This window comes from Panulirus ornatus, chromosome 19 (assembly GCF_036320965.1).
Source record: "Panulirus ornatus isolate Po-2019 chromosome 19, ASM3632096v1, whole genome shotgun sequence".
Taxonomy (NCBI): domain Eukaryota; kingdom Metazoa; phylum Arthropoda; class Malacostraca; order Decapoda; family Palinuridae; genus Panulirus; species Panulirus ornatus.
Genome location: NC_092242.1, coordinates 50,952,699 through 50,975,528, shown reverse-complemented (window position 1 = coordinate 50,975,528; position 22,830 = coordinate 50,952,699). Strand labels below are relative to the sequence as shown.

The following is a 22,830-nucleotide window of genomic DNA, read 5'->3' as shown; positions in this document are numbered from 1 at the left end:
CCTTGCTCAAGTCACTCTTGCTCAGTTTCATCTTAAGAGTGAAAGTGTGAACACCTTTTTTCTTTTCAAATTCACATGTAAGCTTACAGACACAATTATTTTCTTAACAGCAACAAATGTGGGTAGGTGGTTAAAATGTGATAACTGTAGCAGCTGCAGCAGCAATGCAAATGAAGAAAATCAAGCAACTGTGAAGAAAAAGAAATCAAACCTACCTAAATATTAGCAATACAAGGAAGATTATTTGCTTTTTAGATTTACTTCTATGAATTCTGATCCTCCAGAAGCTTTGTACTTCTTTTGTGGGGAGAAGTTGGCAACTGTAGTATGAAACCAGCTCACCTCCAACATCACCTTAACACAAAACATCAGTGTCACATTGGCAAACCAATGGAATTTTCTAAAAGAAAACTTTCTGATTTTAAGTGCTCCCAGACTACAATTAAGAAAGCCTCTGCAACATCAAGTAAAGCTCTACAAGCATCTTTAGCTGTATCTTTAGTAGTTTCTAAGGATAAAATGCCATTTAACATCGCTGAAGAACTGATATTGCCAGCTGCAGTTGTGATGGCTAAAAAAATGCTAGATAAAAGGCAGCTTACCAACTAAAGGCTGTTTCTTTGTCCCACCAAACTTTCTGAAATGAGTACAGATATTTTTGATCAAGTTGTGAACAAGCTCAAAACAAGACAATCTTTTTCACTTCAACTTGATGAATCGACTAATGTCTCATTTGTGAGATACATTGATGTAAATGATATAAATGAACATATATTTTTTTTTTTGCGAAGAATTAGAACACAAAACATGGGAAGCAATTTTCAGTGTCATAAATCAGTTCATCGTTGAACAAGGGCTTATTTGGAAATCTTACATTAGAGTATGTACAGCTGCTGCATCCATGACCGGGAAAGTGAAGGGACTTGTTGCATGGATTAAGAAGGAAAAACCTGATGTGGAGTGGACTCACTGCATCATTTACAGAGAATCCTCAGCATCCAAGAAAAAATGAGTTCAGAGTTGCATGGGATACTGAGTGATGGTGTCAAAGTAATCAACTTTATAAAGTCAAGGCCACTTCATGCTCGCCTGTTTCACAGACTGTGTGAAAGCACAGGGTCAGAGCACTTAGAGCTATTACTACACACAGAAGTGTGCTGGCTGTCAACATGTTGGTACTTGCCAGGTTGTTCGAGTTGCAAGATGGGCAGGCTCTTTATCAGAACATTGATCTTTTGCCACATTTTTTGAAAACACTACTTGGCTTGCAAAACTGGCATATCTTGCCGACAAATTTAGCAAACTGAATGAGTTAGATTTGTCTCTGCAGAGCAATGATATAAACATTCTCAACTTATATGATATAGTTGGTGGTTTTCAAAAGAAAATAGAGTTGTGGAAGAAGATATGCTCAGGGAAAGATTTTACATGTTTTCCTCTGTCAGATGCTTATTTTTCTAGTAAAGATGGTGAGAGAGAGACAGTGAAACCAGTTATTGTGGAACATTTGATCAACCATATTTGTGCTTTTAAATCTTACTTTTTTGAAATATATGAGAGATCTGTATGGCTGGATTGGGTTAGAACTCAATTCTTCCTACCTGAAAATAATATGAAGAAGCTTCCTATTTGCCTTCAGGAAGCACAGTTGAAAGTTTGTTCAGATTGTGGCCTCAAACTGATATTTGGAAGCTTAACCCTCACACGGATTTGGAGCTGTGTAAAGAAGGAAAACACTGACCTAAAAAAGAAGGCTTTGGAAAACCTTCTGCCCTTTGGATCTACCTACCTTTGTGAGGCATCTTTCTCTGCAATGAGTAATATCAAGTCAAAATAGAGAAACAGACTAAATGTAAAGCTGGAAGAAAACCTGATCACTGCAGTAGCCTCTACCACCCAGAATGGCAAAAATCATCGGTGAACATCAACCTCACATTTTACAGAGAGTTGTAAGTAATTTTCAAGCATTGTTATATTATTTCATTAGTCATTTCCCTTTAGTGTACTGAATAATAACCTTTGAAATAATTTGAACTGTCCTTCCAAATATTGAGTTTAATCAGTCATGGGAGTATTTAATGGTTAGAAAAAAGTAACATGGGGTACAATAGGCATAAAAGTTTGGACAACACTGGTCTAGAGAATGTTCTTGAGACACTGAAGTTTTGAATTAGGGCCTGAACTAATGACCAGCTGAAGTTGTGGTCAACCTCTGAACTGTTGGGCATTTAATTCCTCCTGTACAGGAATAAGACTTTCTGATTAGACTGATGTAAGATATTTTTGTCATAAGCTATGGATTGCTTGTCATACTGTGTTTTATATCATTACCATTTATGTAATTTCCTCTTCACAAAGAGTAGAACCAGTAACTTAATGTCTACCTAGGATATTTAGTCTTGTTCGTGACATTTATGATGGGGGGGCTCTAGTATTACAATATTCAAAGGTGATCTGTTTGGTTTCATGTGACATAGGAGAGATGTACGACTGCATATTAGTTTATGTCCTTGTAATACAGGTATTAATGCTGTAACCACTTTTATTAATGTTTTCTATACAAAAAAACAGTCAGAAAATATCATGGATATGAGTAAGTTATATGAAATAAGAAAGTCAATGAGTTATTCATTTGAGGATCTGAAAGAGTTCATCGAGAATAAGAAGTTCACAAAGAATAAGAAAGAGAAAGCACAGTATTACAATATTCAAAGGTGATCTGTTTGGTTACCTGTGACATAGGAGAGATGTATGACTGCATATTAGTTTACGTCCTTGTAATACAGGCATTAATGCTGTAACCCCTCTTAATGTTTTCTATACAAAGAAACAGTCAGAAAATATCATGAATGTGAGTAAGTTATATGAAATAAGAAAGTCTATAAGTTATTCATTTGAGGATCTGAAAGAATTCATCAAGAAGATCACAAAGAATAAGAAAGAGAAAGCACAGTATTAGTAAGCTGAAAAGTGGGAAGTATTAACATTAGAAATGCACTGACATGAAGAAAAGGGCTGGTGATGACGGTATTTCATTGACTGGGTCAGGGTCATTCCAGATAAAGGTGCCTAAATTTCCAAAGTTTAATTTATTTACTGAGATTTGTCCTTGTACACAGGTAAAGCCTTACATACATACTATCATTTGGATGACAGCAGTGGTGGTCTATGACACAATCGAGGAGGAACTATTGAAGAGGTTCATTCTTCTGACAGACAAAAGGCTTTACTGAAGAGGTTCATCCTTATGATAGAAGAAGAGGCACTAGTGTAGAGGTTCAACCTTGTAGCAGATAAAGAGGCACTACTGGATAGGTTCGTTCTTATGGCAGAAGAGGCACTACTGAAGAGGTTTATCTTTAGAGCAGGAAATAGAGGCACTACTGAAGTTCATCCTTATGGCAGAAAGTCTGTTTATCAAGATTCATGAAGGAACAACTGGTCTAACAATTTGTTAATAGGACGCAGAATTATGTGAAAAAATTACATAAGCTAGAGAAAGGTGGGCCTCCATATGAAAGGAATGTCAAGTGTAGTGATGAGGAAGCAATTCTGTAATAGCTGATCTAGGAAGGTGCAGTTGCTTGGTGAATGCAAGCCTTCTGATGTAGCTGGAGTGGCAGAACTTGTTGAAACAATATGAGGATGGGGACTTTGAAAGAAATGGGTCACTATAAAAATATCTTGAGATTAAAAGTGTAACATATATAACCAAGGTAAGCAAGCAGAAGTAAGTCAAGGGTTTCTGGTACACGTATTGTGTGAGAAATATGGAAACCAAGAGAAGTATTGCCACACTGCAAGAAAGGGTAAATAACGTGGCTTGACTATAGGTACAAGAACTATAAAATGAGCAGCATAAGGAAAAGCGGGTGCAGTACATATCAAGAGGAAGTAAAATGTGGACAAAAATTCAAACGCACTTCTGAGAGAGAACCAGGGACAAGCAGGAAAGGTGAAACATGACACCCAACCAAGAGAGGATATTGTTGTATGTATGGTGGTGGACATATCACAAAATGCTCTATGCATGGTGGTAGACAGATAACCAAATGCTGTATGTGTGGTAGTGGGCAAATCACCAGATATGTATGCAGCCTTAGAAATGTAAACATCATGAAACTAAGAGGAGATGGGACACATCAAGTTTTGAAGGATGTATCTGGAGTTAAAAAGATGCCAGTCATCAAAGGTAGTCTAAATGAGAAGAATATAAAGGTGCCAAGGAACACTGGTTGTTTGACAGTAGAGATTCATACTTAGTGAAGGAAGGAATCTCAAAGGCAAGACCAAAACTTGTGTATAAGTTGTGTAAAACTTGTGAGGAGAGTTCCCACAATTTGTGGCAAGGCAGATACTCCATAATACAAGGGCAACCTGCATGACTAGCCCAGTATGTGATTTAATTTTATCTAGGCAACCTTACTAAAGTCAGGGAACCTTCAAACCCCAATGCTGACATGATTCAATCTGATCAAAAAGGGTGTGCTGTGGAAAGCAGGAGCCACTGAGGGGAAGCGAGCAAGCCATGATCTCCACCAATAATTTCAACAGAAGAACTTTGGAAGAGCCAAGAGGAGGACATTACACTTGCACTAGTCCAGATGTTGGAAGAAACCATGGCACTGAAGACAAATAAGTAAAGAGGCACTATTTCTATATAGCAGGGGTATGCTATACATGGATTTACAGTAGGAACAAAGTAAGGAGACTGGGTACATCAGGTGGTGGTGCCAACAAAAAGTTCAGAAATTGAGTATTTTAACCAACTCATACATATACTTTTGAGGGTCACTTAGGTGCAAAAAAGACAACAGAGAAGACTTTACATAATTTCTTTTGGCCAGGGGTACAAGCTGATACACTAATGTATTACAGTTCATGTTGGGTCTGTCAATGCTCTATATCAAAGGGATGGGTGAAAGTTACCACCAGGAAGTATTCCAGTGATAAATGAGCCCTATCAGCCAATAATATTGGTATGTCTGTACCAGCTTCTTAGATGCAAAACATATATATATTCACCTTAGTAAACTACACAAATCTCCTACCCATAGGCTGGCCCCATAAAACATAGTGATATGTAGTCTGCAGAAGAAGCCTTGATAGATGTAGAGTCAACAGTGGCAGTACTCAGGGAGGTATTAACTGATCAGGATAAGCAATTTACATTAAATGAAAAGAAGTGAGTAGACCCTTGTCCATACATACATATGATGATATGTTAATATTCATAAAGAATGTTTCAATAATACAGATTCAAAAAGACACGATAAAGTGTTGGTTTTGATACAGAGTTACAGATGAGTGAAACAGATTACAACATAATATCAGAAGCACACAGGCACTGGGTATGAAACATAGTTTGGGTATGTGAATGAACAGTAACAGTATGGTGTACACAGAAAACGTCTGTAATGGCCAAAGTGCCAAATGCAATTTCAATATTCTCTTAACTTTTATGTGTTGTAATAAAGTTGTATTTATAAAAAGAGCAATTCTGAAGATACTTTAATGATATATGTAAGAAGGAAATAATATGACTATGTATCTCCTGAAATTGTAGAATGCAACTATGAGAGGCCAGAGAGAGGAGCTGAAAATCCTCTTCTTTTGTGATCTTACTTTCCAAAAGTAGGGATGGACAGAATCAACCAGGCATTTTCTTCTACAGCTCGGTCAAATGTCTGCTCAAGGTGCAACTTTGCTAAGCAGGAATTGGCAAACAAGTATGGAAGACTTCTTTATAATTAGAGTCTTTATTGATGAATAGGAAAAGCAGCACCAGGTACATAAGCATAGACTAATAGCATACTAAAATGTATGCTCGAAATATAAGCGTCATTCTAAAGCAGACTGTAACAATTAAATGTGTTGTAAACGTTGTTTGGCAAAAATAACTAAAGATATCTTTCGATCTTTGTATCAATAAATAACTAATTGTACATTACAATTTCTACCATATATATATCAGCCTAATAACCATGTTCAATTAACCTCACACCCAGCTCTTCCACCAATGGCTTAACACTAGTTTACTGCTATCATGAATATGATACAAAGATAACCAAGAAAAAATATCACCAAACTGACTCAAGGTGTAAAAATTGCCTTCCTCTAGCACAAACAGGTTTTAGATAACTGTTACTTGTACAGAGAAAAATGATGGAGGTGACACAATGTTTTCCCTAGACAAGACATAATTCATGTATCTTCTCAATGCTCCATTGTCTAGCAGCTCTTGGATTAGTTGCTGCTCTGTGATTTGATGAATTGCAGAATGGCAATGAGTTTTCCTTAAGTCATCATATTCAGAGAGGTTTTATATGAGTGAGATTAACTTTATAGGGATCAGACCTCTTCCTTAACAATGTCAATATTGCCAATCTCAGCCCTTAAAGACAAATAAGGGCCAGTGTTGGTTAATAGTTCTTGACTGTGAGGCATATTTTTGACAGATTCTGCACTACAATCTTGTAGTTCTTCAGCACTGCTAGAATTCTTTACTGATGGGTGAAGCATCAAATTGTCCTCAGATGTTTGGCTCTGTGAGAAATCATAAGGTTTCTCTCCTGTACAAATATTCAAGTGTTCCACCAAACCACTCTTTTGAGAAAAGGAATTTTGGCATTGGTAATATTCATAAGTTTTCTCTCCTTTATGGACTGACATGTGCTTCATAAAGTATCCCCTGTGGAAGAAACATTTTTTGCAGTGTAAACATTCATATGGCTTCTTTCCTGTATGAACTTCCATATGCTCTGCTGAACTACTCTGTGAAAATGTCTCTTGGCACTGTGACCAATCATAAGGCTTCTTTCCTGTATGAAGTCTTGTGTGCCGCACTAAAGAACTCTTTCTTGTGAAGTTTTTTTGGCAATGTGAACACTTATATGGTGTTTCTCCTGTATGAACTTTCATGTGCACCTCTACATGACTCCTACGTGAGAAGGTCTTTTGGCAATAGGAACATTCAAAAGGTTTTTCTCTTGTATGAACTTTCAAGTGTTGCACTAAAGTACTCCTTTGTGAAAAAGTCTCCTGACACTGTGGACATTCGTATGGTTTCTCTCCTGTATGAACTCTCACATGCTGCACTAAGTAACATTTCATGGAAAAGGACTTTTGGCACTGTGAACATTTATATGGTTTTTCTCCTGTATGAATTTTGATGTGCTTTGCTAAAGAATTCTTCTGTGCAAATGACTTTTGGCACTGTGAGCATTCATATGGTTTCTCTCCTGTATGAATTTTGATGTGCTTCATCAAAGAATTCTTCTGTGAGAAGGACCTTTGGCACTGTGAACATTCATATAGCTTCTCTCCTGTATGAAGTCTCTCATGCTGCACTAAATTACTCTTCATCGAGAAGGGCTTCTGGCAATAGGAACATTTGTGTGGTTTCTGTCCTGTATGAACTGCCATGTGCATCACTAAATGACTGCTACGTGAGAAGGTCTTTAGGCACTGTGAACATTCATATGGTTTCTCTCCTGTATGAACCCTCATATGCTGCACTAAAGTGCTCCTATGAGAAAAGGCCTTTTGGCACTGTGAACATTCATATGGCCTTTCTTTTGTATGAACTCTCATGTGCTGTGCTAAATAGCCCCTTTGTGAAAAGGTCTTTTGGCAGAGTGAACACTGATATGGTTTCTCTTCAGTATGTGCAATCATGTGTTGTGCTAATTTAGTCCTGTCCAAGAAGGTTTCTCGGCACTGGAAACATTCATGTGGCTTCTCTCCTGTATAAATATTCATGTGCTGAATTGAATCATTCTTCTGGGAGGACTCGGCACTGTGATTATTCATGTTGTTTCTCTTGTACACTTCTCAAGACTATAATATAAGGCACAACTTTTCTAGCATGACTAACTCATGTAAGATTTCTTACCTGTGAGTTTCATATTTTTTTTTCCTGATGAATTTTTTACAGACATGAAATGCCAGTCAGATGTCCTTCATGATGTAACATAACAATATCACAGTCCCCAGGTGCAGCCTTGGGAGCCTCAAATATTCAATGAGTGAGCACCAGAGGTGGAATGAATGATCTTGGCAGAAGTGGTGTATGGGATGTTCATAAGATGAGTAAGTAGTTTGCTGCTACCAACCTAACCAATTCTAGGTCAACCAGAGTCAACTGGAGAAAGCTGAACTGTTCACAAATCATGTGGAGAGTGTAGCAGCTGTCAATGTCTGCCTTCCCCAGTAAAGTTACAGAAGGTCAGGCCCTCCCTCCTTCTTGTCCACACATTGAAACACCACACCCGGTTAACAGTGGCAGTTCCAATTTACTACCTATACTTCTCCTGGCTTTTGTTTACATGAAAAATCATTAGTTTCTTCCCTGCAGACTGCTTGCTTTTTACCCTGATGGTCTTCCACTTAAGTCAGGTTTCTACTATTGTTGACAATAACTGAACTGATTTTTGTACTTAATACCAACATAATTTGTAGAACATTTTCTTGTATATCTCATATAATCACCTTCAGAGGACATGGACAAGCATTTACATCTCAGACTTTCCATATGTGATGTACCATTCATAGTTCATGTGGAATTTCTGGAAGAAAGTTGTCATTAACAAAGATATTTGAATATATGAACTTTAATTGCAAAATAGTAAGGAGACATAGTAAGGAGACAATTTCTCAGATAAAATACAAAGTCCCATTAACAGAGTTTTAAGACATAATATGAGCAGCCTGACTGTACTTGATATTAACAGGTTCTTTATCCATAAGAAATGTGGCTTTGATAACAGAATTTTGATAAAAATGAAGTTTGATAAACAGAATATCAATTACAGACTTTCTAGGTAAAAGGTTAAATCCTTTCCTTCAATTTCTTAACCACATTTTCATCTAATGTGTCCTTTTTATACCACTGTCACTCTACTGTTGTCATTAATGCTGTTTCTGTTGCTCCTGTTACTGATGTCACCCTTTTGATTTTATTAATGCTTATGTTTATTAATGTTACTGTCACTATAGTGTTGTTATCAATACTATTTCTGTATCTTCTGTTTCTATATTTTCTCAGTCATTATTGTTTTTCAACTGTATCTACTGTTGTTGCTGTTCTTTTTATTACAGACATGCATATTGGTCCCATTTCTGCTTTCATGGAGCTGGTAGTATAAATACCTAAGTTCAATTTCTTAACCACATTCTCATTTAATGTGCCCTTTTTGTCATTATCACTCTACTGTTGTCATTAATACTGTTTTTGTTGCTTCTGTTACTGATGTCACCCTTTTGTCTTTATCAATGGTGTTTCTGTTGTTAATGTCACTATAGCATTGTTATCAATACTATTTCTTGCTTGTTTTTATATTTTCTCAGTCATTATTGTTCTTCAACTGTATCTACTGTTGTTGCTGTTCTTTTTATTACAGACATGTTTATTGGTACCTTTTCTGTTTTCATGTAGCTGGTAGTATACATGTAGAATGTTATTGTTATAATGCTCTTCTCTTCATACTGCAACACTTGCCAAATTTCATTCCTATGGCAGCTTGTTGGTCAGGAAAGATTGGAGGCATACATCACATTCTTGTGTTAAACACCAGGACCTGTCAATGATGTGAAAGAATTAGCATTGGATATTCAGGGTTATACAGATGAGACCCTTAACATGATGGGCTACCAACAGGTAGAGATAAGACTTTTACATTACATAATGACATTATACCAAGATGAGGTCATTAACATCAAGTTCTGACAATGTAAGAATCTCAGATATTTAATGATTGATATTATTGAATGTGCAGGGATACGATTCAACTCTGCATTTTTTTTGTATTTAGACAAACAATCCTTCACATCAAATACTGACGATATAAAGAGATCAGATACCTATCATTGAATATCGAACATGAACAAAGATCAGGCTCCTTATCTTAAATACTGATGATATAAAGATATCAGATACCTATTATCAAATACTGACTATAAACAGAGATCAGACACCTTACATCATATACTGATGACCTACAAAAATCAATAACAATCCAAGAAGACTACAGGCCAATAGCAAAGACATAGCATATTACTGAAGTTGTTTAGTCTTAAGAAGTAAACTCATTATATTTATGGAATCAAGTAATCTACATAACCTAGGACATCATGGTTTTAGGGTAGGAAGATCATTTGCTTGACCACAGAAATAAAATTGCTGAAGCCCTAAAGAACTAACAAAATGAAAGTGTATTTCATAAATGTGACCAAGGTGTTACTGCACATAAAATGTGTAAGACTGGGATAACCAGCAAAAGTAGATCATGGATATACAACTTGTTAAATACAGATCACAATAGTTTGTTGTAAGTCAGGCAGTTTCCAGTGCCTTCAAGGTACACAGCTCAGTCCCCCAAGGAATTGTACTTGCAGTTGCACCCCTCTTGTTCCTCACTTTTATATCTGAGATTGACACAAACATGAATCACAGATATGTATCATTCTTTGAAGATGATACTAGAATAAGTATGAATGTCTCATCAGTAGAAGACCCTAATAACATTCACAACCATAAAAAAAATCTTCCTCTAGGCCACCAAAAGAGTTTTGTTTCTGGGATGCGGTCAATATGGAAGGGGATTATGAAGTTGCCTACACAATGAGCTATCCCTCTATCTACATCTCTGATGCCTGTTTCTTCCAGGAACTTCTCCATGGCGGTGCCCAAGGCAAAAGAGTCTCCACAAGTGGTGAACTTCAGTGCCACTACTTAGACTTTAGCGCCTCTCTCCTAACAGGCCACTGGCAGACAGCAAATCAAGCACAATGATGAAAAGTTTAATAAAAGAGTGATACATATGGGAATATTGTATCTTACAGAACTTCATGCTTTTGAGTTATTTAAACAATAAATTCAATCATAGATAGTCAAATACAGTAAAACCTCTGTTATCCGATATGCTTGGGGGAATCAGCTATTCTAGATAACATGATTTTCAGTAATATTAGGGATTTTAGAATATCAAATAATTCAGAAGTTGTAATATCTCAAAATATTTTACACATTTATAAGTACTTCACAAGGACATATAAATATATGCAAACAAGCAAATGATGAAGTCATTTATGGTGGAAAGGATCACAATTTTGTGCGTGATCAAGATATTCCTATGAGTCCACGGGGAAAATGAAACACGAAAAGTTCCCAAGTGCACTTTCGTGTAATAATCATATCATCAGCGGAGACGCAAGAGAGAAATATAGCAGTCAGTTGATATACATCAAAGAGACGAAGCTAGGACGCCATTTGGTAAACATGTGATTGTCCAAAACATACAACAAGCATTCATAAACTTATCATTTTGCAAATTTTATCAACAATAAAGTTATCTAATTTGTACAGACCATCACTAATATTAAGATTATAATTCTTTGTGTATTTAAAAATAGAAGATTCAGTGATATTTCTCTTGGTAATAGAGTTAGAGTTAACAACTGAGATGGCGTTACTCCAGTCAATACAATGATCATAGATTTTAACATGATTAAACAAGGCATTTGATTCTTGTCCTGTTCTTATACTATATTTATGTTGCTTAAGTCTAACAGAAAGATCCTTACCAGTCTGACGAACATAAAATTTATCACAGTTTCCACAAGGAACTTTATAGATGCAATCAAGAGAATTTTCTGGTGAATTCCTGATTAAGATATTCTATTGTTGCTAAAGGCAAAATTTACATTAAAGGATTTAAGCAACATGGGAAGCAAAGTGAAATTATTATTAAAAGGGAGAACTAAAAGATTCTTGGTGTCAATGGGAGGTTTGGGCTCAACTCTATAAAATGATTTCTTTGCTAACTTAAGGGATTTATCAATGAAAGATCTAGGGTACTTTAACTTAGATCCAATAGAATATACCATCTCCAACTCATCATCAATAAACTCTGGACTGCAAATACGTAATGCCCTAAGGAACACAGATTGAAATGATGATAATTTAACTTTGTCATGTTGAGATGAGTAATAATGGATATATGAGCATACATTGGTGGGTTTTCTGTATATGCTAAACTTAAACTTGTTTCCTTGTCTATGGATCATGCAATCTAAAAATGGTAACATACCATTATTCTCATTTTCTACAGTAAATTTGATGGAAGGTACTAAATTGTTAAGTAAGGGGAGAAATATTTGTAAATTTTCATTTGTTGGCCAAACAAAAAGAACATCATCTACATACCTAAACCAAATTGCATTAGAAGGTAAGATATCCTTTAGTAATTTTGTTTCAAAAAATTCCATATAAAGATTACTTAGTACAGGTGAAAGAGGGTTACCCATTGCCATACCAAATTTTTGAGCATAATAATCTCCATTAATTTGAAATACACAATCTTTTATGCACAATTTTATCAGCTCAATGAAATTAGACTTTGAAACTGGTAAATGAATATCATCCAAGACATCAAATAGATATTCTAAAAGGTTATCAACTGGAGCTTTAGTGATAAGTGAGGAAACATCAAAGCTAACTAGTTTGAAACCAAAATTAACATTGATATTGTTTAGCTTGTTGACTAAATCTACATTGTTCATGATATTAGAATTTGATACCTTACCCACTTAAAGGGTAAGGTATTTGATACCTTAAGAATTTGATACCTTAAGAATTTGATACCTTACCCACTTAATGGGTAAGGTATTTGATACCTTAAGAATTTGATACCTTAAGAATTTGATACCTTACCCACTTAATGGGTAAGGTATTTGATACCTTAAGAATTTGATACCTTAAGAATTTGATACCTTACCCACTTAGTGGGTAAGGTATCAAATTCTAATATCATGAACAATGTAGATTTAGTCAAGCTAAACAATATCAATATTAATTTTGATTTCAAACTAGTTAGCTTTGATGTTTCCTCACTTTTCACTAAAGTTCCAGTTGATAACCTTTTAGAATATTTATTTGATGTCTTGGATGATATTCATTTACCAGTTTCAAAGTCTAATTTCATTGAGCTGATAAAATTGTGTATAAAACATTGTGTATTTCAATTTAATGGAGATTATTAGGCTCAAAAATTTGGTATGGCAATGGGTAACCCTCTTTCACCTGTACTAAGTAATCTTTATATGGAATTTTTTGAAACAAAATTACTAAAGGATATCTTACCTTCTAATGCAATTTGGTTTAGGTATGTAGATGATGTTCTTTGTGTTTGGCCAACAAATGAAAATTTACAAATATTTCTCCCCTTACTTAACAATTTAGTACCTTCCATCAAATTTACTGTAGAAAATGAGAATAATGGTATGTTACCATTTTTAGATTGCATGATCCATAGACAAGGAAACAAGTTTAAGTTTAGCATATACAGAAAACCCACCAATGTATGCTCATATATCCATTATTACTCATCTCAACATGACAAAGTTAAATTATCATCATTTCAGTCTATGTTCCTTAGGGCATTACATATTTGCAGTCCAGAGTTTATTGATGATGAGTTTGAGAAGGTATATTCTATTGGATCTAAGTTAAAGTACCCTAGATCTTTCATTGATAAATCCCTTAAGTTAGCAATGAAATCATTTTATAGAGTTGAGCCCAAACCTCCCATTGACACCAAGAATCTTTTAGTTCTCCCTTTTAATAATAATTTCACTTTGCTTCCCATGTTGCTTAAATCCTTTAATGTAAATGTTGCCTTTAGCAACAATAATACTATAAAGAATATCTTAATCAGGAATTCACCAGAAAATTCTCTTGGTTGCATCTATAAAGTTCCTTGTGGAAACTGTGATAAATTTTATGTTGGTCAGACTGGTAAGGATCTTTCTGTTAGACTTAAGCAACATAAATATAGTATAAGAATGGGACAAGAATCAAATGCCTTGTTTAATCATGTTAAAATCTATGATCATTGTATTGACTGGAGTAACGCCATCTCAGTTGTTAACTCTAACTCTATTACCAAGAGAAATATCATTGAATCTTCTATTATTAAATACACAAAGAATTATAATCTTAATATTAGTGATGGTCTTTACAAATTAGATAACTTTATTTTTGATAAGATTTGTAAAATGATAAGTTTATTAATGCTTGTTGTATGTTTTGGACAATCACATGTTTACCAAATGGCGTCCTAGCTTCGTCTATTCGATGTATATCAACTGACTGTTATATTTCTCTCTTGTGTCTCCCCTGATGATTTGTAAAATAAGTTTATGAACGCTCGTTGTATGTTTTGGACAATCACATGTTTACCAAATGGCGTCCTAGCTTCGTCTCTTCGATGTATATCAACTGACTGTTGTATTTCTCTCTTGTGTCTCCCCTGATGATGTGATTATTACACGAAAGTGCACTTGGGAACTTTTCGTGTTTCATTTTCCCCGTGGACTCATAGGAAGTCATTTATGTGTAATTCCTTGGACTTGCCTTTTGCCAACCTCTTGCACAACTCCATCTTCTTTTTGAGGCTTAAAATGTTCCTTTTGCACCTCATGCTAAACATAGACAACTTCAAGGAGCTGTCAGGCGATTGCTGACAATACTTGAAAAGAACCATTGTCTACCACAATAATCCAGGGTGCACAAAATACACAAATATGCAAGACCAGTGAACAACACAGCACCAAAAAGCATATGGGAGACAGTACCCTATCACCAGCACCACAAAACATTGGGTGGTCAGTACACTAATTGCTGTAGCATGGTGTGCTCACAACCCAAACTACTTTTAAATGCTTTTAAATTTTTTGAACAACAAAAATTGAAAAACTATGTTGTTTTAAGGATTTTGTTTGGTAAAATAAAGAATAATAGAGGTTTTACTGCATACATGAAACTGAATCCAATTTTTGTGTAGAAGTAAATTCAATACAAATCTGGCAACCAGTTTAGAATAAAAACAGATTTATAATATCTAACAATATAAAACAGCTAATAGCTATAACTAATAAAACGAATCAATACACTTTTGTAAGTACAAAAATTTTTTTATTAGAGAATTGTGTAATTGTTTTCAGAAGGTGATGAAACAGACGATTTTCCATTAATCACTGAAAAAGTTAGATGTACATAGATATACATTTAGTCTCCTTTCAAGAGACTAAAGAGTTAAAATAAATAAAATAATTTAGTCCCCTTTCAAGAGACTAAAGAGTTAAAATAATTGTAAAAATATACTACTCATCATTACTGCTGAGTAAGTTTATTATGTATTGTACAGCTCAAGAGGGAAAGTACCCTCATGTCTCCCACTTAAATGTGCCCCTTTACCTAAAACAACATGCTTTTCAACATGGATAAGTTCCAACTCCTCTGATATGGTAAGAATGAAGAAAATACATGCAGTACAGGACAAGCAGACACCATCGTATCATGATTCAACAATGCAAAAGAGATAAAAAAGGGCAACAGTTTCCTCTTAAAAAGATGGTAAGATGGATTCTGGTGACTTTCATGACAATGTAGGAGTGATGATGGTTTTCAAAGCACTAAAGCTTTCACAAACAGCATACTGCTGTGTACTGACATCGACTTACAAGGATGGAGAAACTGCCAAGTTAGAAAGTGTTCAAAGATCTGTCACAGCCCATACTAACATGGTAGAGCAAAAAAACTAATAAGATTGGATGAAATCACTGAGGATGCAATCCCTCAAGCATAGACAGAAAGGTATAATATTATTTACGCTTGGAAAATCGCCTTATCTGGAACAGCGCCTTATCTGGAACAATTGGCTACATATCTAGAACAACAGGCATCATACCTAGAACAACCAGCATCATGCCTTGAATTGGCATTGTAATAGACCAACTGTCACCATACACAGAGCAACCAGCAATGTTCCTTGACCAACCAGCACCATAACTAAAACAATCGAAAACATACCCAGAACAACCAGCGCCATACCTAAAACAACTGGCACCATACCTAGAACAATCAGCATTGTACCTAGAACAAATGGCACCAGGCATAAAACAACTGGCACTATATCTAGAACAACTGGCATCATATCTAGAACAACCAGCACTAACCCTAGAACACCCAGTAATGTACTTAGAACATCCAACAATGTACCAAGAACAACCAGCAACATACCTAAAAAAAACTGACACCAAACAGAAAAACCTACAGAGTGCCTAGAACATTTGGTACGATACCAAGAACAACTATAACCAAATCTAGAACAACCAGCACCATACCTAGAATAACCAGTAACATACCTAAAACAACAGGGACCATAACTAGAACAGGCAACAAACGTAGAATAGTCACATAAGTGTATAAAACATCCAGTATAATACCTAGAACAACTGGGACCACACTTAGAACTGACACCACACCTAGACAGCCAACATAGTACTTAAAACAACCAGCACCATGCCTTGAAAAACCAGTACCATATCTAGAACAGCCAACACTGTACCTAGGACACCCAGCAATGTACCTAAAACAACTGGCACCATACCTAGAACATGCACTGTACCAAGGACAAATAGTAACATGCCTAGAACAAGAGGCAATGTACCTACATTATCTGGAACTGCACCTACAACAACCAGCATTGTACCTAGAACAATTAGCAACATACCTAAAACAACCTGCAACATATCTAGAGTCAGCAACATACATGGAAAGACTGGCATTTTGCCTAAAACAACCAGCACCGTACGTGGAACAACTTAAAATGTACTTACAACAACCAGCATCATACCTACAATAAACATCAGCATACCTAGAACAACTAGCATTGTATCTTGAAAACTGACGTCATACCTGGAATATCCAGCATCACACCTAGATCTGGCACCACACCTTGAATAAACAACAACATATCCAGGACAACCAGCATCAACCCTACAACTGGTATTGCACCTAGAACCACCCACATTGCTAAAATTACCACCACTGTACCTAGAAACAGCAAAGTAATTGAAACTGGCACCAAACATAGCATCAAACATGGCACAATTTCTAGAAAAAACAGCAGCATGACTATAACAAGACAATATACTTATATAGAAAACTTGGAGCTGTGGTATTGGTGCATTATTACATGACAGCTAGAGACTGAGTGTGAACAAATGGGGCCTTTGTTGTCTTTCCTAGCACTACCTCGCACACATGAGGGGGGAGGGGGTTGTTATTCCATGTGTGGCGAGGTGGCGATGGGAATAAATAGAGGCAGACAGTATGAATTATGTACATGTGTATATATGTATATGTCTGTGGGTGTATATATATGTGTACATTGAAATGTATAGGTATGTATATTTGCGTGTGTGGACATATATGTATATATAAGTGTATGTGGGTGGGTTGGGCCATTCTTTCGTCTGTTTCCTTGCGCTACCTCACTAACACGGGAGACAGCGACAAAGCAAAACAAATAAATGAAATAAATAAAGAAAACTTGGTACCATACACAAAACAAATGGCACCATATCTAGAACAAACAGCACCATAACTAAAACCACTGGTACCATAACTAGATCAATCAGAACCTTACTTATAAAAGCTGTCACCAAAAACAGAGTGGCCAGTATGTTATCTAAAAACAAACTGCAACATCTAATACAACCAGCATCAAACCTTAAACAACAGGTACTATAAAGAGAGCAATCAGCACCTTACTTAAAGCAACTGGAACAATACCTAAAGCATTCAGTACCATAATTGGAACAACCAGTGCCAAACTTTAAACAACTGGCACCACATCTTAAGCATCAGGCATTGTACATAAACACACAGAAATGTACCTACAACTACTGGTACTATGTCCAGAGCAACCATAACATCCCAAAACAACCAAAATCATACTTAAAATAACCAGCACCTACCTCATCCAACAGAGATTATACCTAAACAAATGCAACATACCTAAAACAGCTGTTACCGTAATCAAACAAACAGCACTGTACCTAAACAACTGGCACCGAAGCAGCAAAGTTCTAAGTTGGCCACAGAAGCAAGTGCATAGTTGTGTGACAGTGGAGGATGCTGATTTAATGTTACATTGTCAAGATGACATAATCATGAATAATCAATGAAGTGAAAATGTCTAGACATAGCTTTCAAAATGTGATGGATCACATTTACTGAAGCCAAATGCCACTTTTTTCTCCCATTAAGCTGAAGGTTGCTCACTACTCATTCAAACACTAAAAGTCCTCTATGCAGGTGATTTCACTTTACATGAGAGGGATTGGTTAGGCTCTACTCAGAATAATCTCGATGGAGTCGGAGCTCTCTCTTTTTTCCTCCTTCAAGATCTGGAACAAAAACACCAAACAAGAGTTCCCAACTGTCATGACCAGTCTTCCAATACATTTTATTTCTTTTACCTGAGATGCCTTCCCCTTTCCCCATCATGCATACACTTCTAACTAGGCATGCCCATTGTACTACCCTTGAAAACCCTAACTCTGGGATTCTTGGAAAGCTCAGCGAACATCCCTGGATAGCTTCTAAACAAATTTTCCTTGGGATGAGTACTACTTTGGTGGTTGGGATGCCTCGAGCTATGCTACCCAAATAGCAGAGATAATCTTGGCTGGAATGGAGTTCTAGGTCCCTTCTTCTACCAGTTCCTTGGCACCATCCTTCTTTAGTTTGGTGCCATCCTGCCTAGCAGTCTGCAATCCTGTGTGCTCCTCATAAATGATAATCTTGATAAGATATAATATCTTTTGCTATGTTCTTTCAGTGTATAATTACTGCATCTTTGAGCAAAAATTTTTTGAGTGTCTTTAAGCATTTAGCTAATACCGTTTCAAATTATAATAAAGAAAAGTGCTATAAAATGTGACATAAAGGGGGAAAAAGTTCCCTTAGGTTGTGTGTGCTAAAGGAACACTCTGGATTTGAGGAAATGCGAGGCTCTCTTGATGTGCAAGGGAATGTTTTTTTTGTAAGTCATCGCTTCATCTTTCCAAATAGGACTTTTGTATTTTTCTATTTTTTTCTTTTGTTAACTACTTTCATATTGCAGTGCTGAAAAGTGCTATAAATTGGGAAAATACAATAAGGAAAAGCTCACTGTCAGGTTACTTGAACTGAGGAAACAATATGATTGCCTGAAGTGTAAAAACTTGGTCACTGCTGATAAGGTTGAAAATTTGGTGACCTAAAATTCAGTTCGCTGATAAGGTTGAAAATTTGGTGACCTAAAATTCAGTTCATGTACTAAGCTTTACCTTCTTTAATCTTGAATCTCTTCCCTGAGTGCTGTAGGAATTTTGACGACCAGTTTTTCAATTATCTTGTAATGCCTTTAATTTGCAGGTTTTGCATAAACTCTACCATTCCTTCACCCCATTGCTCCTCTTACTAATCCTATTCTCCTCCCATAATCTCTTTTTGGACTTCTGAAAAGTCCTTCTCTCTCTGGACACAAGCAAGGATTATGGTCCTGATGATACCCAACCCTGTGTCCTGAAAGAATGTGCCTCTGAGCTTGCACCTGTGCTTGCTCGTCTGTTCCATTTCTGTTTAAAAAATTAAAACTTTTCCTTCATCTTGGAAGCAGGCCTTGATACATCCTATCCCTAAGAAGGGTGACCATTCTGACCCCTCTAACTATCATCCTACTGCTTTGACATCAACTATTTCCAAAGTCTTTGAATCCCTCCACAACTCCCATATCCTTAGACACCTTGCCTCTCACAGTCATCTCTCTGATAACCAGTACATTTCTGTAAGGCAAGATCCACTGGTAATATTCTTTCTTATCATACTGCTGTCCAGTCATCATCCCTGAAAGATATTTGGGAGTCTTATGTAGGTACCCTTGACACATCCAAAGCTTTTGACAGGGTGTAGCATTGGGGTCTCCTCTCTAAGCTCCCCTCTTTTGATTTCCCTTCCTCGCTTTTCTCCCTTCATATCTAGCTTCCTCTCTGGCCGATCTGTCTCTGTGGTTGTTGATGGATCAGCCTCCTCACTTTCTCCATTAACAGTGGTGCCTCTTAAGGTTCTGTCTTGTCCCCTACACTTTTTCTCCTTTTCATCAACGATTTTTCTTTTGAACAAATAACCAAAAGCACTCATATGCTGATGACTCAACACTGCATTCATCCAGATCCTTCAATTCTGCTCCTTCTCTCACTCGATCTGCATTGCGTCTTAACTTCCTCAATAAACTCAGACTTGGACAGGATACCTCAGTGGGTAGATAAAATCTAGGTAAGTTTAATGCCTTCAAGGCCCAGCTTCTACCCATTTTTCTATCGAAAACTCCTCACAACTTGTCTCTCTTTTGATAGTTCTGTTACTCTACCTCTTCACTCAATGAACATATTTGGTATTACTGTAATATTCACTCTTTCTTGGAAACCCATAATACAGAAATAGCTAAGTTTGCCTCTATGAAACTATGAGCCTTGTTAAGGTCTAAAAATTTCTTTTCTTCTGAACAGTAAGTTTTGTTTTGTTTTAAGTTGACAGCACAGGTAACTAAGGGCCTAATGAAGGCCTTCTCATTAATACTAAATATATACAAGACTAAAGGGGATGGAAGCGGAGGGCTGGAAACCCTCCCCTCCTTGCATTTTAACTTTCCAAAAGGGAAACAGAAGAAGGAGTCATGCGGGGAGTGCTCATCCTCATCGAAGGCTCAGATTGGGGTGTCTAAATGTGTGTGGATGTAACCAAGATGAGAAAAAAGGAGAGATTGGTAGTATGTTTGAGGAAAGGAACCTGGATGTTTTGTCTCTGAGTGAAACGAAGCTCAAGGGTAAAGGGGAAGAGTGGTTTGGGAATGTCTTGGGAGTAAAGTCAGGGGTTAGTGAGAGGACAAGAGCAAGGGAAGGAGTAGCACTACTCCTGAAACAGGAGTGGTGGGAGTATGTAATAGAGTGTAAGAAAGTAAACTCTAGTTTGATAAGGGTAAAACTGAAATTGGATGGAGAGATGGGTGATTATTGGTGCACATGCACCTGGGCATGAGAAGAAAGATCATGAGAGGCAAGTGTTTTGGAAGCAGCTGAGTGAGCGTGTTAATCGTTTTGATGCATGAGACTGGGTTATAGTGATGGGTGATTTGAATGCAAAGGTAAGTAATGTGGCAGTTGAGGGAATAATTGGTGTACATGGGGTGTTCAGTGTTGTAAATGGAAATGGTGAAGAGCTTGTAGATTTGTGCTGAAAAAGGACTGGTGATTGGGAATACTTGGTTTAAAAAGAGAGATATACATAAGTATATGTATGTAAGTAGGGGAGATGGCCAGAGAGCGTTATTGAATTACGTGTTAATTGATAGGTGCGCAAAAGAGAGACTTTTGGATGTTAATGTGCTGAGAGGTGCAACTGGAGGGATGTCTGATCATTATCTTGTGGAGGCAAAGGTGAAGCTTTGTAGAGATTTCAGAAAAGAAGAGAGAATGTTGGGGTGAAGAGAGTGGTGAGAGTAAGTGAACCTGGGAAGGGGACTTGTGTGAGGAAGTACCAGGAGAGACTGAGTACAGAATGGAATGAGGTGAGAACAAAGGACGTAAGGGGAGTGGGGGAGGAATGGGATGTATTTAGGGAAGCAGTGATGACTTGCGCAAAAGATGCTTGTGGCATGAGAAGCATGGGAGGTAGGCAGATTAGAAAGGGTAGTGAGTGGTGGGATGAAGAAGTAAGATTATTAGTGAAAGAGAAGAGAGAGGCATTGGGACGATTTTTGCAGGGAAATAATGCAATTGAGTGGGAGATGTATAAAAGAAAGAGGCAGGAGGTCAAGAGAAAGGTGCAAGAGGTGCAAAAGAGGGCAAATGAGAGTTGGGATGAGAGAGTATCATTAGATTTTAGGGAGAATAAAAAGATGTTTTGGAAGGAGGTAAATAAAGCGTGTAAGACAAGGGAACAAATGGGAACGTCAGTGAAGGGGGCTAATGGGGAGGTGATAACACGTAGTGGTGATGTGGGAAGGATGGAGTGAGTATTTTGAAGGTCTGTTGAATGTGTTTGATGATAGAGTGGCAGATATAGGGTGTTTTGGTCAAGGTGGTGTGCAAAGTGAGAGGGTTAGGGAAAATGATTTGGTAAACAGAGAAGAGGTAGTAAAAGCTTTGCAGGAAGATGAAAGCCGGCAAGGCAGCAGGTTTGGATGGTATTGCAGTGGAATTTATTAAAAAAGGGGGTGACTGTATTGTTGACTGGTTGGTAAGGTTATTTGATGCATGTATGACTCATAGTGAAGTGCCTGAGGATTGAAGGAATGCTTGCATAGTGCCATTGTACAAAGGCAAAGGGGATAAAAGTGAGTGCTCAAATTAAAGAGGTATAAGTTTGTTGAGTATTCTTGGGAAATTATATGGGAGGGTATTGATTGAGAGGGTTAAGGAATGTACAGAGCATCAGATTGGGGAAGAGCAGTGTGGTTTCAGAAGTGGTAGAGAATGTGTGGATCAGGTGTTTGCTTTGAAGAATGTATGTGAGAAATATTTAGAGAAGCAAATGGATTTGTATGTAGCATTTATGGATCTGGAGAAGGCATATGATAGAGTTGATAGAGATGCTCTGTGGAAGGTATCAAGAATATATGGTGTGGGGAGCAAGTTGTTAGAAGCAGTGAAAAGTTTCTATCTAGGATGTAAGGCATGTGTACATGTGGGAAGAGAGGAAAATGATTGGTTTTCAGTAAATGTTGGTTTGCGGCTGGGGTGTGTGATGTCTCCATGGTTGTTTAATTTGTTTATGGATGGGGTTGTTAGGGAGGTGAATGCAAGATTTTGGAAAGAAGGGCAAGTATGCAGTCTGTTGTGGATGAGACAGCTTGGGAAGTGAGTCAGTTGTTGTTCGCTAATGATACAGTGCTGTTGGCTGATTCGTGTGAGAAACTGCAGAAGCTGGTGACTGAGTTT

At 36.9% G+C, this 22,830-nt stretch overlaps 1 protein-coding gene across 1 annotated transcript in view; it reads right to left on the bottom strand.

The window, feature by feature from the left end:
- Positions 1-4,820: 4,820 nt before the first annotated feature.
- Positions 4,821-22,830, bottom strand: part of LOC139755500 (uncharacterized) — a 75,138-nt gene continuing 57,128 nt past the window's right edge. Inside the window, exon 2 of the mRNA XM_071673852.1 lies at positions 4,821-9,578. Within this exon, the coding sequence (XP_071529953.1) occupies positions 6,352-7,812 (1,461 nt within the window). The 5' untranslated portion in view covers positions 7,813-9,578 and the 3' untranslated portion in view covers positions 4,821-6,351. The remainder of the gene's footprint in view (positions 9,579-22,830) is intronic.